Genomic DNA, 21,534 nt, shown 5'->3' with positions numbered 1-21,534 from the left:
CTGCTTGTCCCCCAGCCTCAGCGACTCTTTTGCCAGAGTACTTCTGAGAAGGCCTTATGGTGCTACAGCACTCAAGTGGCCCAGGGACTGCACTTGCCTTAAGCAGCAACATAGACACTCTAGCTTGTCTCCGTTTGCTAACGCTTGACTACATTTACCTGTTGGTGGGTGGACAACGCAGTCCCTCTCCTCTCTTTGGAACATTAAAAAGTGACAGCTTAACTGCTGAGTCCTTGTACCAAAGAAATCATTGGCGTACAAAGGCCAGAAATAACTCTCTATTGACTGCTTTTGCAAAAGTTGAGATCTTACTTGGTCCCCAACTTTGCTCTTGTATCCCCATGGCTTCAAGGTGAAGCACACTCCCTGTTTGCAGCTGAGCTCCTAGTATCTGAAACATCTATAAAAGACAGTTCTCCTTCCACATCAAGCTTTTCAGTCTCTGGCTGAGGTGTGGAGCATACGGTTTTAAGAGGGAATTCGGTAGCTGGGTTACATATTTCTTTTAAACAGTAAGGCCTGTCGAGGGATGTCCACTGTGCAAGGCCCTGCCTACTGACATCTGTATATTTCGCATGGAACTTGACCCAAAATCTTTCAGAGCCCTGCAGTACCAAGCCTAAGAGTTGTTGCTGGTATACACTTACTAAAGACCAGGAACGTTTGTATTTTAGACACCATTTTACTAGAATCACCAGGCTGCATGAAATCAGTGTATCAACATTTTAATTTGATTTACCCTCCCTTTGCAACGCCCTCCCTCTTGTAGCATTGGGTTCCTAGTTTTTCCCTAATGTAGTATGATTTTGGTGCATTCATGCTTTAGCTGTCCAGTATAAACAGCCCGTTATTTCTCAACATGTTTCATTTCAGCATTTTTAAATTGTTTTTTTAACCAGATTACAACAGCATTGAGCAGGAGAAAAATTAACTTTGAAAGCTCATAAGAGTGTGTATTCTTAAAATTGTCACTCTATTCCACTCTACGCCACTACACACTACGCCACTCTATTCTACACCATTGCACTCTACACCAATGCACACTACTCCACTTTATTCAAAACAAATACACTTTACACCATTCTACTCTACACCATTGCACTCCGACACTCTGTTGTGCAGCACTGAACTCTGCGCCTCTGAACTCTGCGCCACTGTAATCTGAAAGAGACACGTTAGTGATAGATTCCTTACCTTAGAATATCCTCAGGCATCAGACTGGATCCGGAAAATCGTCAGCAGTACCCCTGCATGTCGGTAGGTGTCATTGTGCGGCTCCGCGTACGTCGCAGGCGTCGTAGTCGCCGAGATGACATCGTCGGAGCTACTTAAACGCACCCACGCGCGCTGACATCAGTTCTTTCTTTTTTTGCACCAGCAAGCGCAGATCCAAGAGAGAGCGGTACTATTTGACTTGGTTTCTGAGTTTTGTTGAGAAATCGACTTCTGGTGCAGTAGGGATGCCCGGGTTCAAGTCCTGTAGGGACTGCCGTCGGTACATGTCGGTTGCGGACCCGCATGACATGTGTCTCTTCTGCTTGGGGCACGCCCATAACCCCGAGACGTACCCCGATTGTCGGCCCATGGCGCCGAAGACCTTGCGGGGGCGTTCCCGTAAGTTGTTGAAAGCCCGGCAATCGGTTCCGCGCCACTCAAGGTCCCGCTCCCATGGGAGGTCGAGGGACCAGTCGCGGAGCCGACACCATCGTTCGTCGGAATCGGGGACAGGTAAGTCGAGGCGCCCTAAAAAGTCGAAGAAGTGGCGTCGCTCTTAGTCTACCCCTCATGGGTCGCGGGACACGGTGGAGGGGGCGAGTGGTCACTACCCCGTGGCTCCGATGGAGCCTCCATTGATGCCTGCAGCCTACCTGCTCTTCCCGGGGCTGGGCGCGACTTCAGAAGAAATACAGGGCTTCCTGTCAGCCATTGGCCGTTTATTTGCCCCATTGGGTCCCTCCGGAATGCCTTCGGGCCCCGTGGACCCGTTGGGTGTTTCTGCCCCCGTGCCGCCACCTTTGGACTATGTCGAGCCGGGATTGGTCTATTATCCTCCAATTCCTATTCCAGGGGGGAATTTATTCCCATTCCCCGGGCCCCTCATCCTTACCAGCCTCTTAAGCAGCCGGTGGACGAAGGGGAGTACTGGGAGGGGTCTGAGGACCCTCTCGCAGCCCAGTGTGTGGATGAACTGGACTGGGAGGGCGCCGTGGTGAGTCCTGGTGATCTGGATTTCTCTTCACACCCTGGTACGCTGTCCCCTTCTTCCGTAGCTACAGAGGAGGTTGCGTAGGGCGGCTGAGGCTCTTAACCTCGAGCTCCCATCGGTGCCTATCAGGACCAATCTCCTGACTGAGGTGCTGCAGCCGGCGACCTCCTCGGCGGAGCCGCTACTGCCCTTTAACGACGCACTTACAGACATTCTGTTAAGCATCTGGAACAAACCTAACACAGGGGTTCCTATGGATAGGGGTGTGGTGCGATGCCATCGCCTGGGCCCAGGTGACCCCGGTTTTCTCACACAACACCCAACGCCTGAGAGTCTGGTTGTCCAGGCCTCTGCCTCTCTAAGCGCATTCCCTTCCGCTCCTCTGGACAAGGAATCCAAAAAACGTGAGCAGTTTGGGAAAAAGATTTTCACTTCTGCCAGTTCAGGTTTGCGGGCTGTCAATACTGCATGCCTTTTGGGCCGCTATTCACACTCTGTGTGGGACACAGTGGCACAGGTGCTGCCTCAGTGTCTGGCAAAAGCCCGGGCGGTGCTCTCTCAAGCCATTACCGAGGGGAGAGATGCTGCGAAATTCACTATCCGTTGTGGTCTTGACACCGCTGACTCCCTCGGCAGGGCAATTTCCACTACGGTGGAGCTCTGCCGTTATGCCTGGCTCAGGACAAGTGGCTTCTCGGGGATGTCCAGAACACTTTTTTGGACATGTCCTTTGATGGCACGCGCCTCTTTGGTGACAAAGCGGATAGCACATTGGAACGCTTTAAGGACTGCCGGGCTACGGCCCAGTCCTTGGGCCTTGCCACCACGTGCACTCCCTTGGGGTCTGCTTTTCGCTCCTTTCGGGGTCAGGGTAGAGGCGCCCAGATGCGTTTCTTTCGGGGCCGCAGCAACAGTCTCAGCACAGCCGCGGAAGGGGGGGGCATGCCGCGGAGGGTCACGGGGCCAGCGGGCGGGATTTTCCACCACTGCCACCGCTGCCTCAATACCTTCCTAGTCCAGTGTTTCAGGCCCACCACACGCCAGTGGGCGGCAGGATTCGCCACCACCTCCCCCACTGGCACACCATCACTTCGGACAGGTGGCTTCTGCAAATAGTCCGGAAGGGCTACTCCCTCCCCTTCGCCTTTGCACCTCCAGCCATGCCACCTCAGTACCACCGCATGGCGGGGGATCACTTGGCACTTCTCCAGCAGGAAGTTGCGACCCTCTTGGCCAAGGGGGCCATTGAGTGCGTTCCAACGCCAGAAGTAGGTTGTGGTGGTTGTTCCCACTACTTCTCGATTCCAAAGAAGGACAAGGGCCTGTGTCCTATCTTAGACCTCCGGAATGTCAATCGCTTCCTCCGGAAGGAGAAGTTCAAGATGCTCATGCTTGCTCAGGTCTTGTCTGCCCTAGACACGCAAGACTGGATGGTAGCGTTGGACTTGCAGGATGCGTATTTTCATATCCTCATCCTGCCGGCCCACTGGCGTTACCTACGGTTCAAGGTAGGCCACGAGTACTTTCAGTTCACCGTGCTCCCTTTCGGCCTTACCAGCGCCCCCCCGGGTGTTCACGAAAGTGATGGCGGTGGTCGCAGCTCATCTGCGCAGATCAGGGGTTTCAGTCTTCCCCTATCTCGACGAGTGGCTGTTGAAGGTGGGCTCGCCCCAGGCAGTCGTCTCCCACCTCCAGACTACGGCCGACCTCTTGCATTTGCTGGAGTTCTCCATCAATGTGCCGAAGTCGCATCGGATTCCCTCTCAGAAGCTCCTCTTCATCACAGCGGTTCTGGACACGGCACAATTTCGGGTTTATCCTCCCGAACAGCGAGTCCAGGACATTCGGGCTATGATTCCGATCTTTCAGCCCCTGTCCTGGGTTTCGGTCTGGAAGTCACTGAGGCTGCTGGGCCTCATGGCCTCCTGCATCCTGCTGATCAATCATGCCAGATGGCATATGCGGGCTCTACAGTGGGACCTGAAGTTCCAGTGGACGCAGCATCAGGGAAACCTGTCCGACTACGTCCAGATCTCCAAGGGCACTGCACAAGACTTGCAGTGGTGGCTCACGGACCAGCGTTGGGTCAGCGGCAGATCCCTCTCCCTTCCCCAACCGGAGCACAGAGTGGTGACGGATGCGTCCCTCCTGAGATGGGGCGGTCACATGGGAGAGGCGGAGATCAGAGGCCTCTGGTCTCCGGCGGAGTCCAAGCTCCATATCAGTCTTTTGGAGCTCAGGGCGATTCGATTTGCACTAAAAGCACTCCTTCCTTCCATAGTGCAGGTGTTCACGGACAACACCACCGCCATGTGGTACTGCAACAAGCAAGGCGAGTGGGTAATGGACCCTATGTCAGGAGGCTCTGCGCCTCTGGACATGGCTGGAACGCCAGGGCCTTCTCCTGGTGGTTCAACACTTGACAGGTTCTTTGAACACCAGGGCGGATTAACTCAGCCGCCGGTGCATGCTGGATCACGAATGGCGTCTTCACTCGGAGGTGGTGCAAGGTCTCTTTCACAAGTGGGGAAAACCTTGGTTAGATCGATTCGCCACCGAAGAGAACACGCAATGTCAGCATTTCTGCGCGTTGGATTTTCCAAGGTGGCACTCGCTCTGAGACGCTTTTCGTCGCGAGTGGAGTTGCGGTCTGTTGTACGCCTTTCCGCCTATACCACTTCTACTCAGAGTGCTGAAGATCAGATGTAACTGGGCCCAAGTCATTCTTGTGGCGCCGGACTGGGCTCGAAGAGTTTGGTATCCCGAGCTACTCAGTATGAGTGTGGATCCCCCGATCCGACTGCTACTTCGGGAGGATCTGCTGTCGCAGCAGCAGGGGGCAGTTCTCCACCCGAACCTGTCCAGCCTCCACCTCCTTGCGTGAAGATTGAGCGGCGACAGTTGATTCCTTTCAACTTGCTTCCTGAAGTCTGTAATGTGATTCTGGCAACCAGGCGTCACACAACTATAACTGTATACGCCTGCCGGTGGAACAAATTTGTGGCATGGTGCACAGCGAAAGCTGTCGATCCCCTTTCTGCACCTCTTTCTATGGTCCTATTGTTCCTTCTCTCTTTGGCCCAGCAGGGCTCTGCTCTGGGCACTATTAAGGGCTACCTTCTTGCTCTTTCAGCCTTTCTCAGGCTGCCTGATCAGCCCTCTCTTTTCAAGTCCCCTGTTGTCAATAGATTTCTCAAAGGCATTACTCACCTTTTCCCTCCTATTCCTTTTGTTATGCCTCAGTGGGACTTGAACCTGATTCTCACATACTTAATGTGCACTCCCTTTGAGCCTCTTCATAACTGTCCTTTAAGGTTATTTATTTATTTATTTATTTTTTTTCACTCATACAAAAAAGAAACTTCTTTAATGTCAGAACTTTTAATTATGTTGCACTTTACTATATTTTATGAACGGTTAAAAATGCTCTTTTTAGCCTGGTATTAGACCACAGAGAAAAACGGTTTATTGAGTTCTGTCTGCACATGTGTGAACCTCAAGGAGCTGCACACTGCAATACATTTACAGAACCATGGATCCAAAGCACAATAAATGCATTGCAATGGTTACCACAGTGAAAGTTTTACCATTCAATTGTTCCAAAACAGGTCGACAAATCCAATAGCCGTTTCCCAAACTAGTTAGCTTTGGCACGGAGCTGGGCTCTCTTGCCTGTTACAGCCTGGAAGCCAGTCTTGATGCTAGCTACAGAGCAACGGGAATGACAGGTCTCACATTGCAAGAAATATAATCGAGTGTCCTTCTGTAAGATTGTGTCCGGAGACCGGCAAGTGTGGCAGGTTACATACTCCTTGATATAGCGTCTCAAGACATTTTCAATCTGTTTTTGTTGGAATCGCCCTTTAATTACAAGCTGATTGTTACCATCTATTGAGCCACTAGTACCCAACTCTGCCAACAAAAATGCCAAGAGATGTTTTGGCTGCCGATGTAAAAGTTTGCAGATATCTGTAAAGTTAACAAAGGACGTTTTCTTGGTTCCTACTCGGACCACCTGAGGAGGTTTCATGACAAATTTCCTCTTTTCTCCTGCTACCATATCCGGGTTTTTTTCACGCATGATGTTGAAGACCCGATTTAACAACTCATCATATGTGTAATCCCTTTCTGTGCCAGCCCAAGTAGGTCCAGTCTGTGAACTGAAGGAAATGCCATCATCTTTTTTGTTCTCTTCATCTTCCAAGACTTCTTCATTTTCCATCATATCATCCTCTTCTGGGAATTTCACATTCTTCTTTTTCTTTTTCTTGCCAAGCATAAAGTCAAGGTCATCCTCCGTTTCAACAGGGGGCTCTGGCTCTTCAATCTCAATCTTTAACTCCTTAACACCTTCCTCCACCTCTTCAATGTCAAACATTTTCTTTGTTTTTTTCTTCTTTTTCTTCTGATTGAAAAAGTTCAAGTCATCCAAATCATCCGCTGCATCTTTCCTTCGGAAATCCTCCTCGTCAGCATCAACCTCTTTGTCCTCTGCAGGCTCTGGCTCAATCTCTTTCATTTCAGTGACCTGCATCTCTTCGGGTTGTGGTTCTCCTCCTTCTTCATCCAGCATAAAAGGCTTCTTCTTTTTCTTCTTTTTTTTGCTCATTGTGGGATCGAAAATCATCTCGTCGCCGGACATGTTGCTGGCGAATCAAGCGGTAGCTAGGGACCTCAGTATTACGACAGTCTTGTCGAACCGTGGCTCGTATCACGAACAGAGCTTCCAACTTTCCCTCGTGGGGCTGACTGCAGATTACACTTCCACACCACCCCGGTACATCAGCAAAAGGCTCCTTTAAGGTTATTGACTTTGAAAACTGTCTTCCTGGTAGCTATCACCTCCGCTATGCGCGTGAGTGAACTCCAGGCTCTTTCATGCACACCTCCTTTTCTGGCGGTTCATCCAGACAAGCTTGTGCTTCGGCCACGTCCCTCCTTTCTACCAAAAGTAGTCACTGCCTTTCATCTGGGGCAAACTGTCACTCTGCCCACTTTCTTTCCGCCTCTGCACCCTTCCAGAGAGGAAGAGAGGCTTCACCGTCTGGACCCAAAATGTGCGCTTTCATTCCACCTCAACCGCATACAACCGTTCCGGGTGGATGACCAGCTCTTTGTTGGCTACGTGGGCGCCAAGAAAGGCCGGGCTGTGCACAAGAGAACTATCTCCAGCTGGTTTGTCTTGTGTGTTCAAGCCTGTTACTCTTTGGCTAAAAAGGAGCCTCCGGTATGGTTGCGCCCCCATTCCACCAGGGCAACGGCAGCTACTACGGCATTGGAACGAGGTGTCCCACTGCAAGACATCTTTCAGGCGCCCACGTGGGCCTCACTGTATACTTTCACTAAGCAATATTGCCTTGACAGTCAAGTCCGGAGAGACGGCTTCTTTGGCCGTTCGGTTCTCCGTGACTTTCTGGTGTAATCTCACTTCGCAGACCCACCACCAGGGTTGGTATTGCTTGGGTATGTATTCTAAGGTAAGGAATCTATCACTAACGTGTCCCTTTCAGATGCCCAAGTTACTTACTTGTGTAACGATATATCTGTAAGAGACATTCGTTAGTGATAGATTCCTCACCGCCCGCCCATCCTCCCCGTTCCGCGAACTGTTCTCCAGGGTTCAGGTCAGCCCTTTCGAGGCCCTAGTTCTATTGCAGAAATAGTCTGTCTCTGGCATGGTTCTGCGTTCCTGGCGTGGAAAGTCGTGTACAGAACTGACGTCAGCGCGCATGGGCGCGTCTAAGTAGCTCCGACGACGTCATCTCGGCGACTACGACGCCAGCGACTTCGCGGAGCCGCACGACGACTCCTACCGACACGCAGGGGTACTGCTGATGAAAACTTTCCAGATCCAGTCTGACGCCTGGGGATATTCTAAGGTAAGGAATACATATCATAACAGTGTAACTTCTTCAGTCTGTGTGTTTCCAAATTATTTACTCAATATATTTACTATATTGCTTTCTCAAGCATACTTCATTGAACCATAATATATAAACCTACATTATTCGAGTTTTAGCTCTTCTCAGCCGATTCCTGGTATAATAGCTGCTATTATTAGGTATCAGCCTCTTTCCCAGTTGTTCGTAGCTCTGACTGGCCATGTTTTCCAAAAATCTCTACATTTAGTTCCCCTTTCCTTTAGTCTCCGAATGTTTTTTCTTTTCTTCTCTTGGTTACCATTTAGGAGTTAGAGCTAGTTCTTTGCCCTTTAGTTCTGACTTCGATTGAACTGAATTATTCTAGTCAGAGCAGCTGGGATCTGTCTCAAGTGTAATTGTATTGAACATGTTCACAGTAGGTAGGTTTCTGATTTCTCTCCAGAGATGGCCGTACACTAATTAAAGTTTGCAGTTGGAGTATCTCTCGTTTCTGTTGAGCTTTGTTAGTCAGAATCCTTTTTATCTTCATTCAGTTAGCAACAATGTTTCTTTTTACAAAGACTTAATCCTTACTTAAATTTGAAAAATATGCATTTGTTATTTTTCACTTTGTGCTTTTGTATGCAAATATAGGTTCATAGGTTGTTTGTTGCCATTTCAGGAGTATAAATATTGACTGCATTATTCCGTTTATGGTGAATTGCTGTAATGATTTAATTTTTGTGTTTAGTCTATGAAGGCACCAGAGTTAAAGGAAAAATTAGAAGAGTCTGAAAAACTGATAAGAGAGTTAACGATCACCTGGGAGGAAAAGCTGCGGAAAACCGAAGAAATTGCACAGGTACCCAGATTCTTTCTCTTTGCACACGTGTTGTGTATCTGCTGTGCAGTCTTTCTGCGCTCTCTCGGTGTTGCTTCAGTTTCTACACAGAAGCTGACATGTTCAATGTTAAATGAATGATGCTTTAATAGCAGTGATATTTTTTGGTAGTCTGATTTTAAAAAAGGTAGTTAAAATGGAGGAATAATATTTCAGAATCAATTTCTATAAATGCTTGGCTTCAGAAAATGGCTAGTTATGGACTAAAGCTGTAAGATTACATTGGTTATAAGTGCTTCAGTTTCCCCAGTTACTATAAATGAGGGATATTCTTAATCTCTCTGTTCATGAAAATTCTCTGGAGCATTTCCATTTTAAACCTCGCCAATTTGCACCAAGTATACCAAGAACAGGGGCTTTAATGACTATGCATAAAATGTCATGCTTAGGACAGTAATAATGACCACATTGTTGGATGAGCTTAAAGCTTTGAGAGATGAAAACTTTTTGTGTGTCTACAGGAGAGACAGAAACAGCTGGAAAGTATGGGGATTTCTCTGGAGTCTTCTGGAATCAAGGTTGGAGATGACAAGTGCTACCTGGTGAACCTAAATGCTGACCCCGCACTTAACGAACTATTGGTGTACTACTTGAAGGTAACCAAAGGAACACGATTCAAAAAAAAAGCATGACTGACTTACACAGCTACCAATTGCTGCCCCCAGAATCATCAGCACCCTTAATTGATTTTTTTTTAAAAAGTCTTTATATAGCGCCTTGTCACCAGTTAGGCGTTAGAGTGCTTTACAGAGAACTGAAAAGTTACAGGAGTATGTTGCAGAATACCGAAAAAAGCAGAAGTGAGGGGAGCGAGAAAGAAGGGTTTATTGTAGTATCTAGGAGAAAGGGGACGGTAAATTGGAACAAGGTGAGGTCAATAACAATAACTACTGAAGGTTGGAGTCTCTTCATACATGATACAAAGAAACACTTGAGGGCGTAGTTGAAGGTGTTATTTGTGTGGGCCTCCATAAACATTGTTTAATCGTTGCTGCAGTAAGATTTGAAGAGCTATGCCTTTTTTTTTTAAACAGATTTTATTCATTTTTCAGGTGTCATACTTAAAAATCTCCCAAATATTATTGGGATTGCACATGAGTCCCATCATACATCGTAAAGTAGTTGAACATAATAACCTCAGGACGTCCAGCTACTCTATCAGTGATGAATTCCCTCGAGGTTCTGCTTCCCAATCAATGCCCCCAGCAAAATTCCCTTGTCTGCGTAATTGTGAATTTTTACATCATTCTGTAGAAGCAGCTTAAGTGGTTCCAGGAACAGATTGAATACAATTGGGGAAAGGGTGCAGATAATTCTTTCCCTTACCAAATTTTACAAGTTTGGACCTGCCCTTCAGGAAAGAGTAGAACCTGCTTTGTACTGGTTCTCTGAGACTCCTTATAATTTCCAGAATATTGAGGAGGAGATCGGGGTCCACCGTGTCAAAGGCTTCTTATAGGTCTAAAAGGACTGGAAGGCAGATTTCCCCTTTGTTGAGGATGCAGTACAAGTCGTCTTATATTTCACAGTGGCCTTTTCGGTGATGTAACCTTCTCTGAAGCCAAATTTGATATTAGAAAGTAAGTCTTGTGTATGTTTGGTTGAAGAGTGACACATTTTTCAATGTTTTTTCCTAACTCAGGGAGGTTGCTGATGGTTCTGAAGTTTTCAAGAATTTATGGTCCGGGATTTTTTTCTTGGATATGGGCATTTTCTGACCCAGTTTTAGATTGTTGGGGAACAGAACTTGGGCTAGAGTGTTAATTATTGGGAGGCAGATTGGGTTGAGAATGCTGAAATTCTTTGGTTGTCTTGGCTGGTATTACATGTCTAAAGTGTGGTTCAGGTTGCATTTCTTTTATTATTTTGGATAGATCTTGAACTGTTGGGATGATTCCTATATGTTGGTTATTTTGAGGGGTGAAGATAGGTGGTAAAGAAGGTTAATTGCAGAGGTGTGGTGAAGACTTTGGCAATTTCTTTTGTTTTAGAAAAATTAGAGGAAGCTGTTACATTTTTTTGTGTAGGGATCAGGACTTTGGATCGTTTTGACTTATCTATGATGATTTTGAATACGGTCCTAGATAGGTTCTGTGATTGGGGATCTGATTCTGGAGATAAGTTGATTTTGAATTTCTAATTTTTGTTTTGAACAGTTCTAGTTTTTTTCAGTTTAGATATAGATCTGTCTTGTATGTCTTTATGCCTTATTCGTTATAGCTTTTTGATTTCAGTTTTGCTGATATGTAGGGTTTCATTAAACCATGGTTTGCTGTGAATTTGTTTCTGACATTTTAGTTTCGCGGTGGCTGTATGTTTGGGTAATTCTTTAATAGTGTTAGAGTATCGTGTACAGATGGGATCGATGTGGTGATCTGTATTAATCTGTTTTGATCATGGGTAGTAGGTGTTTTTTCAGGGACTCTGTGATTAATAATTTGTGGGTATTGACCCATGTTTTGATTTTGGGAAGTTTCTTATATATCCGGTTAATTATTAGAAAGTTGTAGTGGGAAATGATTGGTATAGTCTTTTTTTGGTGGGGTGGGAGACACTCAAAGCCTTCAATGGATGTGAAGAAGAGCTATATTATTTTTTTCTCTGTTGTGAGTCAATAGTCTGGCTCTTTGAATGAGTTGGTTCAGACTCCTGTGAATTCTTGGTAGAGGTACAATTTTGTCATCCCCCAGTCTACTTTCAAATCTTCCATGCATATGTTATTTGGGGATAGCATCTGGTTGAGAATGACTTATTCTGAGAAGTCGTCCACAAAGCTGTTGGACGGTTTTTGGTCTAAAGATTATGTGGAGGTAGATGGTTAAGGAAGGGTTTGCAACCAGTGCCATATATGTTTTTGAATATTATTAATAATAACTAGTAATTCTTTAGGATCTTGTAGTTATCTGTGTGATAGGAAAGGACATAGTGTCAGTACTTTTAGAATACCATTCTTGAGTTAGTGAATCTTTAATATGCTCTGCAAATTGCCTTAAAATACTATTGAGAGCTTTTGTAAAGGATTTTTCCAAACCATTTGAATTAGTACCTTTGAGATGCAGACGGAATTGATTGTAGATCTTGGGACACATATGAGAGGCTCTGTGCTGCGTACCTTTGAGTCTGCCACTTTGAAGAATGATTGTGCCTATAGTAAATATGCCTCTGCCAAAGCCTGGTTGAGCGGCCCATTACAAATCAACAGCAAAAGATTGTTACTCTTAAACGTTATTGCAGCACCTGTACATAATACCAGGTGGTACATTTGTGTTACGCTACTCTCTTATACCTCTTTTTGCCATATCAATGCTGTAAATTGTACTAATTGTAAAATAAGAAAAAAACAGCTATTGCAAGACTCTAGTCAGTGCTTACTGCAGCCCTGCCATCTCTAGCTGAGAAACATGTTTCCGCTTTTGTTTTGAGATACATTGCATTGCCCTGTACAGTAGACCTAAAGATATATTATATTTCCTGAGAAGGGGGTTAGTGAATTATAAGTAAATAAAGGATTTGACAATTATGCATCTAACCGCTTCAACTGAATGGGTTGTTTGACATGTCCATTTCCGACAGGATCACACCAAGGTCGGAGCAGACACTTCTCAGGATGTGCAGTTGTTTGGCATTGGGATTCAGCCAGAGCACTGTGTGATCGACATTGAAGCCGATGGCAACATCACACTAACACCAAAGGAAACTGCAAGGTAAGAGGGGGGAACAGAATCCGGTTTGACGACCTTCTATGAAGTAATAGCCTATTCACTAGACCTTTGTCCTTCAAATGTTTTCATATCCACCACCTGCTGAACCTTCCTACTTTTCCCACCCCTCTCCTCATGTGAAATAATTTAATCAAGCCTAAAAAATGACTTGTTAGCACAAAATATCCCCACCAGGATGGCAAGTGTCGAATACTCTGATCAAGTTTAAAATATTAAAGTGAGATTGCAGGGCAAGTTCTCCCAAAAACTGATATTGAGTCTTACTTTTCAAATTATCGCATTGCGTACACTTTATGAAGTGTAAAGCATTGCAAGTGTAAACACCCTTTCAAATGAAGTTCAACGTGAGGGAGGAAATTGGGGTGTATCTTGAAACAACAAAAACATTTAAAAAAACAGTGTTCAACACTAACGTGGAGCCATGGTCAATGAAACCACCACTGGGACCTTAGTCTCCTCCCACTGAAGCTGAGGGAGTGCAGTGAGATGAAGAACTTGATGACTCTGAAAGCTGCTTGTTCGTCCTTGACTAGATCGGAGGGTGCAGAGCATCTTCTCCTCGGTTTCCCCGGGCATCCAGGACCTAATCTAATTAATGCCCTTTACCCCGGAACTGATGGAGTAGTTGAATCATTAATAGGAGCCCAGAACAAAGGCTGCAAACTCTATTCCACAAAAAAAGAGTTGCATTTAGTGTGGTCGGATTGGTCGCACAGGGAGACTGTCTCTATGGAGCATTGACTTCCAAGAAGAGGCTCTTAAAAAGGCTCATTGATGAATGCATAGTATTTGAGAATGGTGAGCACCCGCCTAGTCATTCACATCTTTCACATTCAAAGAGTGAGACATTAGGAAATACAGTTAGAGGAGTGACCATAACTGCTAGCAGTATCACTGAATTTTTGTGTGGTCAATAGAGCGGGTCTCTTTTGCCACAAGATTAATAGTGCATTGTGCATTTAGATTGCTGTTGGATTTTTAACAGCGGCTGGTTATTGGACATCGACGAGGACGATACCAAGGGAGCAACTGGATTAGCACGGTTGTTGTCATGTCTTAGTGGCCTAACTGTAGACCATTTTGTTCATACCACGTCGAAATGTACTATAAATACTGCAGTCCAGATAGGCCATAATGTAGAAACATATTCTGCAAATATGACATGCACACTTTGCTGGCAGATTGGAACAGTTCAGGAGATCCTGATCAGAACAAGTCCATAGTAATAAAAATATAGAGAGACCAAAGTTGGACAAAAATAATCTGGCTGCAGCTCTGATTTAAAAAAATTAGTTTGTTGGCACATTCGATAATTTTAGGAATATTTTTATCAACATCTCCATTTATTTTATATTGTCAAAGGCCTCCAAACAAAAGATTGAGTAAGCATAATTTAAATTAAAATCAATGTTACATGTTAAGTGTCGAAATAGAATGCTTGTGAGGGCAAATCAGAATGAAATATCAAACCAAACTCAAGTGCTGTCCATCTAAAAAAGTGAGCGCACCCAATGGCAGTTGGAAATGAGTTCCCCGCCTCTGGTTCCGCAGTGGAGAATGTGCAGCCACCGAGATGAGCTTAAGAGTCTACTTTATTTGGGCTGAGATGTTTAGCAGGTCTGATCATAGGTAAGCTCTGGAGTCGGGTGTAATTCTTACATTTCGTGTTACACTTTTTACGGGAAACTATGCGACATCGACTAATTTGGGGGGTTGCTCGGGTAAACAATCCAAATGTGGGAGCACGCAAACAATGCAAAGACTTAAACTGCTCTCTTTTTTGTTCCACTAGTGTGCTTTGCTTTTTGTATGAAGTGCGTCCATTTTAGACGTGAGAACACACTTAGCACTAAAAACAGCGAAAAAAAAGAAATCTCTCAAATGTAACACACCCCCAGTTACAGCTACTGGTTTCCTCACACTACAGTAGAGACTGCAAAAACTTCAGATCTACGCATGGAAACAGTAGCAGCAACATTGACTCCTTTCTCATTAAACGGAAGGCCAGATGGCTGATGGGGTTTGCATCTAACACATTTAAATGCCACTCCAGTGAAGTGCGTTTGGTACCAAGATGATCTTCAGACTCATAAAACCTGTAATTGCGAGCAGATGGGCTTCGAGCAGTTGGAGACAGAACGTTAGTCACCGTGATTGGCAAAGGAGGACTAATGTGCAAGTGGAAAAGTAGAGACATGTTTTCTTTGTCTTTCATTTATATTCCCACAGAAGGTAAGCAGGGACTGTTATGTGTGCCCTGTCACTCGCTCGGGTCTGCTACTTCTGTGCAGTGTCATAGGAGCAACTGCCAATGATTCTTGCAGATAATTAAGAATTACTAGAGAGAAAAAAGACCCAAAGTGTAAACCTCCTCTTTGTTCCTATTTACAGCGTAATGTAAGACAAGATTGTATACAATGTTTTATATTACATAAATAGGTACCTGACACTCCTTAAATTAAACATACTTAATTTTGTAGTATTTCTATTCTTGTTTACAACCACATTGCTAAACTGAAAATCTTACTCGGTATGTATCCATTTACTCACAGTGCATAGGTCAGTCTGTTTGTTCTTAATATAGTGTTTATCATTAGCAATACACTTTAAATCATTGGACACACACAAACACCTATTGAAAATATTCACAGTGAACGTGATTCAGACATTGGGGAAATCATAAGCTATATGTATGAAGAAATAAACATTTCTTATATAGGTCTCTGTTGTAGTCCTATAAACCTATATGAACGGAAGGTGTACACAAACATCCTTTTATGGAGGGCTCAGGTGTATTGTGCTGACTGTTATTTTGGACTGCTCCCAAGGACCTTTCAGGAATATATCTGCTACAGGCCATACTTTCTTGCTGTGTATTGTGTATGTCAATTAAACCTGCAGTACTGACCTAGAGAACAGCCTAATATTTTTGGGACACACTTCTAATTTATTTTTGTTTCTATGGAAGTTAACTTTGCCCCCCCCCCCCCCTAATGTTAATATGTCGGCAGCACACACATGGCTATTTGCTGACATTTGTTTGTATTTATTTATTGATTGATATTTCAAACACAACATAATACACATTACAGTAAAAAAAAAAAAAACACAAAACCATGCCAGGTGTACATATGTAATAAATTCAGCTGATCAGAGTACTTGTAGCAAGTTTAAAACATGTGCCTACTCTAACAATGTGAATTGACATCCCCAGAATCAAACATCAAAGCAGTAGCCCTGTAGTGGCAAAATATCTCTATCTAATATCCAGGTGTTCTCCTATCCTTCTGACATCCGTTGAGTCCACAGAACCTTATTCATACCATATTATTATCCCTGTTCGATGTGGACGTAGTTGAGTGCAGAAGTCACATCCGCACTTGTCTTCTCCCGAGCCCAGATGATAAACAGTTCCCATATGTCCAGTGATCTCGATGTGGGCGGCATCAGTTCCCAGAACGTGGATAGCTGTGTGTGACTATATGTGACCTCTTTAATCCACTCCATGATTGTGGGCTTCCTCCTCCTCCCCCAGTGGACTGTAATTTGGCATTTAGCGAATAGTAGCAGTATAGCATGTAACTTACGTTTTTTGACATGCCTCTTCTTAACGTAACCCAGCAGCGGGGATGGCGACAGGGAGACGCCCAGAATTTGGTTTATGGCCTCAAATATCCTGGACCAATAGTCAGTGAGTGCGGGGCATGCCCATGCCATATGTAACAAGCATTTGCATTGCAATAGGTCTCGCATTTATAAGAGTTTGAGCTATTGGCATTGTAAAATTACAATGCCTTTATTTATGCTTTGGTTTTAAAACAAATAAAAGGCATTGTCATTTACAATGTCAGTAGCATAAACTCGCATAAAAGCAGTGTGCGGCGTGCAGCAGTGTGCGGCGTGCAGCAGTGTGAGGCGTGCAGCAGTGTGAGGCGTGCAGCAGTGTGCGGCGTGCAGCAGTGTGCGGCGTGCAGCAGTGTGTGGCCTGCAGCAGTGTTTCGTGTAGCAGTATGAGGCATGCAGCAATGTGTGGCGTGCAGCAGTGTGTGGCGTGCAGCAGTGTGCGGCGTGCGGCGTGCAGCAGTGTGTGGCGTGTAGCAGTGTGTGGCGTGTAGCAGTGTGCGGCATGCAGCAGTGTGCGGCATGCAGCAGTGTGCGGCGTGCAGCAGTGTGCGGCGTGCAGCAGTGTGCGGCATGTAGCTGTGTGTGGCGTGCAGCAGTGTGTAGCGTGCAGCAGTGTGTGGCGTGCAGCAGTGTTTCGTGTAGCAGTGTGCGGCGTTCAGCAGTGTGCAGCATGCAGCAGTGTGCGGCGTGCAGCAGTGTGCGGCATGTAGCTGTGTGTAGCGTGCAGCAGTGTGTGGCGTGCAGCAGTGTGTGGCGTGCAGCAGTGTGTGGTGTGCAGCAGTGTGTGGCGTGCAGCAGTGTGCGGCGTGCAGCAGTGTGCGGCGTGCAGCAGTGTGCGGCGTGCAGCAGTGCGAGGCGTGCAGCAGTGTACGGCGTGCAGCAGTGTACGGCGTGCAGCAGTGTACGGCGTGCAGCAGTGTGCGGCGTGCAGCAGTGTGTGGCGTGCAGCAGTGTGTGGCGTGCAGCAGTGTGTGGTGTGCAGCAGTGTGTGGCGTGCAGCAGTGTGCGGCGTGCAGCAGTGTGCGGCATGTAGCAGTGTGCGGCGTGCAGCAGTGTGTAGCGTGCAGCAGTGTGGCGTGCAGCAGTGTTTCGTGTAGCAGTGTGCGGCGTTCAGCAGTGTGCGGCATGCAGCAGTGTGCGGCGTGCAGCAGTGTGCGGCGTGCAGCAGTGTGCGGTGTGCAGCAGTGTGTGGCGTGCAGCAGTGTGTGGCGTGCAGCAGTGTTTCGTGTAGCAGTGTGAGGCATGCAGCACTGTGCAGCAGTGTGCGGCGTGCAGCAGTGTGCGGCGTGCAGCAGTGTGCGGCGTGCAGCGGTGTGCGGCGTGCAGCGGTGTGCGGCGTGCAGCGGTGTGCGGCGTGTGGCGGTGTGCGGCGTGTGGCGTGCAGCAGTGCGTGGCGTGCAGCAGTGCGTGGCGTGCAGCAGTGTGTGGCGTGCAGCAGTGTGTGGCGTGCAGCAGTGTGCGGCGTGCAGCAGTGTTTCGTGTAGCAGTGTGCGGCGTGCAGCAGTGTGTGGCGTGCAGCAGTGTTTCGTGTAGCAGTGTGAGGCATGCAGCACTGTGCCTTAAGTCTGTGTATTTTACTTAGGATCTGTTCTCTCTCTTGCCTTGTTGTGTGGTGGTTCGATGAGTTTTCAGCTACCAAGTAGCAGCAGAGATCTTTGCTTATTTATCCACACAACATTATGAATTCATGATCCGTCAATGGCATAAGCATCATATCGGTTTTTGATTAAACGGAGGCAAAGCCTCTGCCCTGAGTAGCATTACTGGTCTGTCTTGAAACCTTTGTTCAGTGCACTTTTCAATCCTCTAGGGAATGATAAAGACCCTAGATCCATTGCCACCAAACAGAAGGGATACAACCACTACAGTCTTGTTTTATCTGTATTTATTCTCTCTTTTTTCTGTTCTTTTGGGTTTATTTGTGTGTTCCTAGACGGCTATTGTGGCACTATGACCTAAATTATGTGCCTTTTACCTTTGGTGATATTGTAGTATCTGATGTGCATTTGTGAAAATGAAGGCATCTTTGACTTCAAGATAAACCGCATCTTAAATTATGGGAGACTGAATAATTTTCTCAAAGGATCAGTTGGCTTAATCTCTGATCACAAACTTGAATGGATATTTTTATAAGTATATTGTCATGGCTGAGATATAGATCCAGAACAACCCAGAACGTCCTAAAAAAATGTTCAGAGTCCATTTGGTACTGGTGGTGACTCTGTGCACTAGAACTAATAGGTCTTGCCTATGTGAAGGCTAGAGTGGCGTAGGGTAAATTGGACTGGCATGGGGTAGATTGGATTAGGGTTGATTGGATTGGCATGGGGTAGATTGGATTAGGGTTGATTGGATTGGCATGGGGTAGATTGGATTAGGGTTGATTGGATTGGAATGGGGTAGATTGGATTAGGGTTGATTGGATTGCATGGGGTAGATTGGATTAGGGTTGATTGGATTGCTTGGGGTAGATTGGAGTGGGGTGGAGCAGATTGGAGTGGAGTTGGGTAGATAGATTGGGGTTGATTGGAGGGTAGTGGATAGATTGTAGTGAGGTAGATTGGAGTGAAGAGATTGAGGTGAAGTGGGATAGATTGGGGTGGGGTGGGTGGAGTGAGGTGAGGTAGGGTAGGATGGAGTAGATTGGGCTGAATTCCAGTAAATTGGGTAAGTGGGATAGATTGGAGGTGGGGGCAGATTGGAGGTGGGGGCAGATTGGAGGTGGGGGCAGATTGGAGGTGGGGCAGATTGGAGGTGGGGCAGATTGGATTGGAGTGGAGATGGGGCAGATTGGAGTGGTGATTGGAGTGGAGGTGGGGCAGATTGGAGGCAAGTGGGGACGATTGGAGTGGAGTGAGGTAGATTCTATGCCAGTTCACTGTACCCAATCTACCCCACTCCAATCTAATCCAGTCTCTCACTTCAATCTCCCCAACTCCAATATACCCCAGTCCAATCTACCACACCTTACTCCACTCTACCCCAGTCTACTCCACCTCCATCTACCCCCAATCGACCCCACTCCAATCTACCCCACTCCAATTGACTGCACTCCACTTCAGTCTACCCCACTCCACTCTACCCCAATGAATCCCACTCCAGTCTATCCCAATCTGGCCCACTCCTCTCTGCCCACTCCACTCTACTCCAATTCAACTGCCCACTCCACTGCAATCTACCCAAATCAACCCCACTCCAATCTACCCCACTCTGCCTCATTTCAATCTACCCCACTCAACCCTAGCCTATTCTACCCCAATCTACCACACTCTACCCATGTCTGCCGCACTTCAATCTACCTCACAGCAACCTTTCCCACTCTACCCCACTCTACTTCAATCTACCCTAATCTACCCCACTTTAATATGCTTCACTCTCCCACAGTGTACATCACTTCAATGAAACCCACTCTACCCCACTCCAGTGTAGCCCAAACGACCCCACCTCACTCCACTCCAGTCTACCCCACTCAAATGTACCCTGGTTGTTCCCACTCCAGTCTAGCCCAATCTCTCCCACTCCGCTCTACCCTAATCCAACTTCCCCACTCCACTCAACTGCAATCTACCCAATTCAACCCCACTCCAATCTACTACACTTAAACCACAATGCACTCCAATCTACCCCACCCCAATCTACCACACTCTACCCCAATCTGTGACACTCCACCCCAATCCATTCTACTCGAATCTATCCCACCACAATATTACCTACTCCACTCTACCCTACTCCAATCTACCCACCATGTCCTCCTTCAATCTACCCCACAATAATGTACCCCACTCTACCATGATCTACTCCACTGCACTCTACCCCACCCCACTCTACCACAGTCGACCCCACCCTACTCCAATCTACCCCACTCCAGTCTACCCAGTCTACCACATTCCAGTCTACTCCAATCTACCTACCCCAATCTAGCCCACTCCAATCCAATATACCCCACTCCAATCCACTCCACACCAGTCTATCCCAATATACTCTACCCCAGTCGACCCCACTCCAGCCTATCCCACTGTACCCCACTCTCCCTACTCTGGTCGACCCCATTCTGCCTCACTCCACTCTACCCAATTCAACCACAATCCACCCCACTACACTCCAATCTATCCCACTCTACTCTACCCTATTCTACTCCAATCTACCCACCCCAATCTACCACACACTACTCTAATCTACTCCACCCCAGTCTATCACACTCTACCCAAGTCTTCCCCACTCCACTCTACCCCGCCGCAATCTTTCCCACTCTACCCCAATGTACCCCACTCCATTCTACCCAGCTCCAATCTACACCACTCTACCCCAATCTATCCTACTTCACTCTACCCCAATCTACCCCATTCTACTCTGATTTAGGGCGTGATAGCCAGATTTAGATTCTTTTATTCTTTTTTTTAAAGATCTTTTTTATTAATTTTGATCAACCAGTTTGGATAGCAGCTACAGGAATGGTATGTAAGAGAGATTTGTATGTAAGAGATTTGTAATGCACTGGAATCACCTCCGCAGGGGTATCTCTGCGCTACCATAGAGAGGGTGCAAGACAGACACAGATCAATCCCGGAATAATTCCGTCTTCAGGAGTTACCTAAAGCGAAAAAAACTGGGGCATTTGCGCAAGTCCTCCGGCAGAGAGTTCCAGTAATTCGGGGCAAGGTAGGCAGCCGTTTTGCCCCCTGTTCGTATTTTCCTGTAGCTGGGGACCACTAGCAACCCTTTACCCTCCGGTCCGAGTCTACGATTCGGACAAAAGACTTTAAACTTGTCCGCCAGGTAGCTAGGGCTCGTACCAAAAAGAGCTTTATGTGCGAGACAACAGAGCTTGAATTTAATTCTCTGGCGGATAGAGAGCCAGTGGAGTTGTTTTAACAGTGGCCCTGGGGAGGTGCATGGCGGCTTTTTAAGAGCTAGGCATGCAGCAACATTCGGTACAATCTGTAATCTACTGAGAAGCGATACACTAGCCGATGCCAGTAGAGCATTACAATAATCCAAGCGACCAATGATCAGAGTTTGAATCAGAGTTCTACGTACAGAAAGAGACCGCCACGGAAACACTCTAGGCAGTAGGCTCAGGGTATGGTAGCAGGTCCCTTCAGTAGTCATAATTTGATCCTTCATTGATAACAATACATCCAAATGGACCCCTAGATTTCTAGCCACTGTAGTAGGAGACGGGGCAGGGCCTAACACTGCAGGCCACCACTTCGGGGACCA

The 21,534-nt window shown here is 46.6% G+C and overlaps 2 protein-coding genes across 7 annotated transcripts in view; one reads left to right on the top strand and one right to left on the bottom strand.

Moving 5' to 3' along the window:
* KIF13A (kinesin family member 13A) overlaps positions 1-21,534 on the top strand; it is a 758,668-nt gene that overhangs the window by 426,502 nt on the left and 310,632 nt on the right. For all 6 annotated transcript variants that reach the window (XM_085607091.1, XM_085607090.1, XM_085607089.1 and 3 more), the window contains 3 exons: positions 8,819-8,929; positions 9,430-9,564; positions 12,542-12,672. In XM_085607091.1, coding sequence (XP_085463217.1) covers positions 8,819-8,929; positions 9,430-9,564; positions 12,542-12,672 — 377 coding nt within the window. The remainder of the gene's footprint in view (positions 1-8,818; positions 8,930-9,429; positions 9,565-12,541; positions 12,673-21,534) is intronic.
* Positions 5,650-6,993, bottom strand: LOC146822937 (eukaryotic translation initiation factor 2 subunit 2). The gene has a single exon (XM_085607085.1). The coding sequence runs from the start codon at positions 6,846-6,848 to the stop codon at positions 5,844-5,846; it is 1,005 nt and encodes a 334-aa protein (XP_085463211.1). The 5' UTR covers positions 6,849-6,993; the 3' UTR covers positions 5,650-5,843.

The sequence above is a fragment of the Triturus cristatus genome, chromosome 5_2 (genome assembly GCF_964204655.1).
Source record: "Triturus cristatus chromosome 5_2, aTriCri1.1, whole genome shotgun sequence".
Lineage (NCBI taxonomy): Eukaryota > Metazoa > Chordata > Amphibia > Caudata > Salamandridae > Triturus > Triturus cristatus.
The sequence above is the reverse complement of the archived record's forward strand: the minus strand, read 5'-3'. Positions and strand labels throughout refer to the sequence as shown.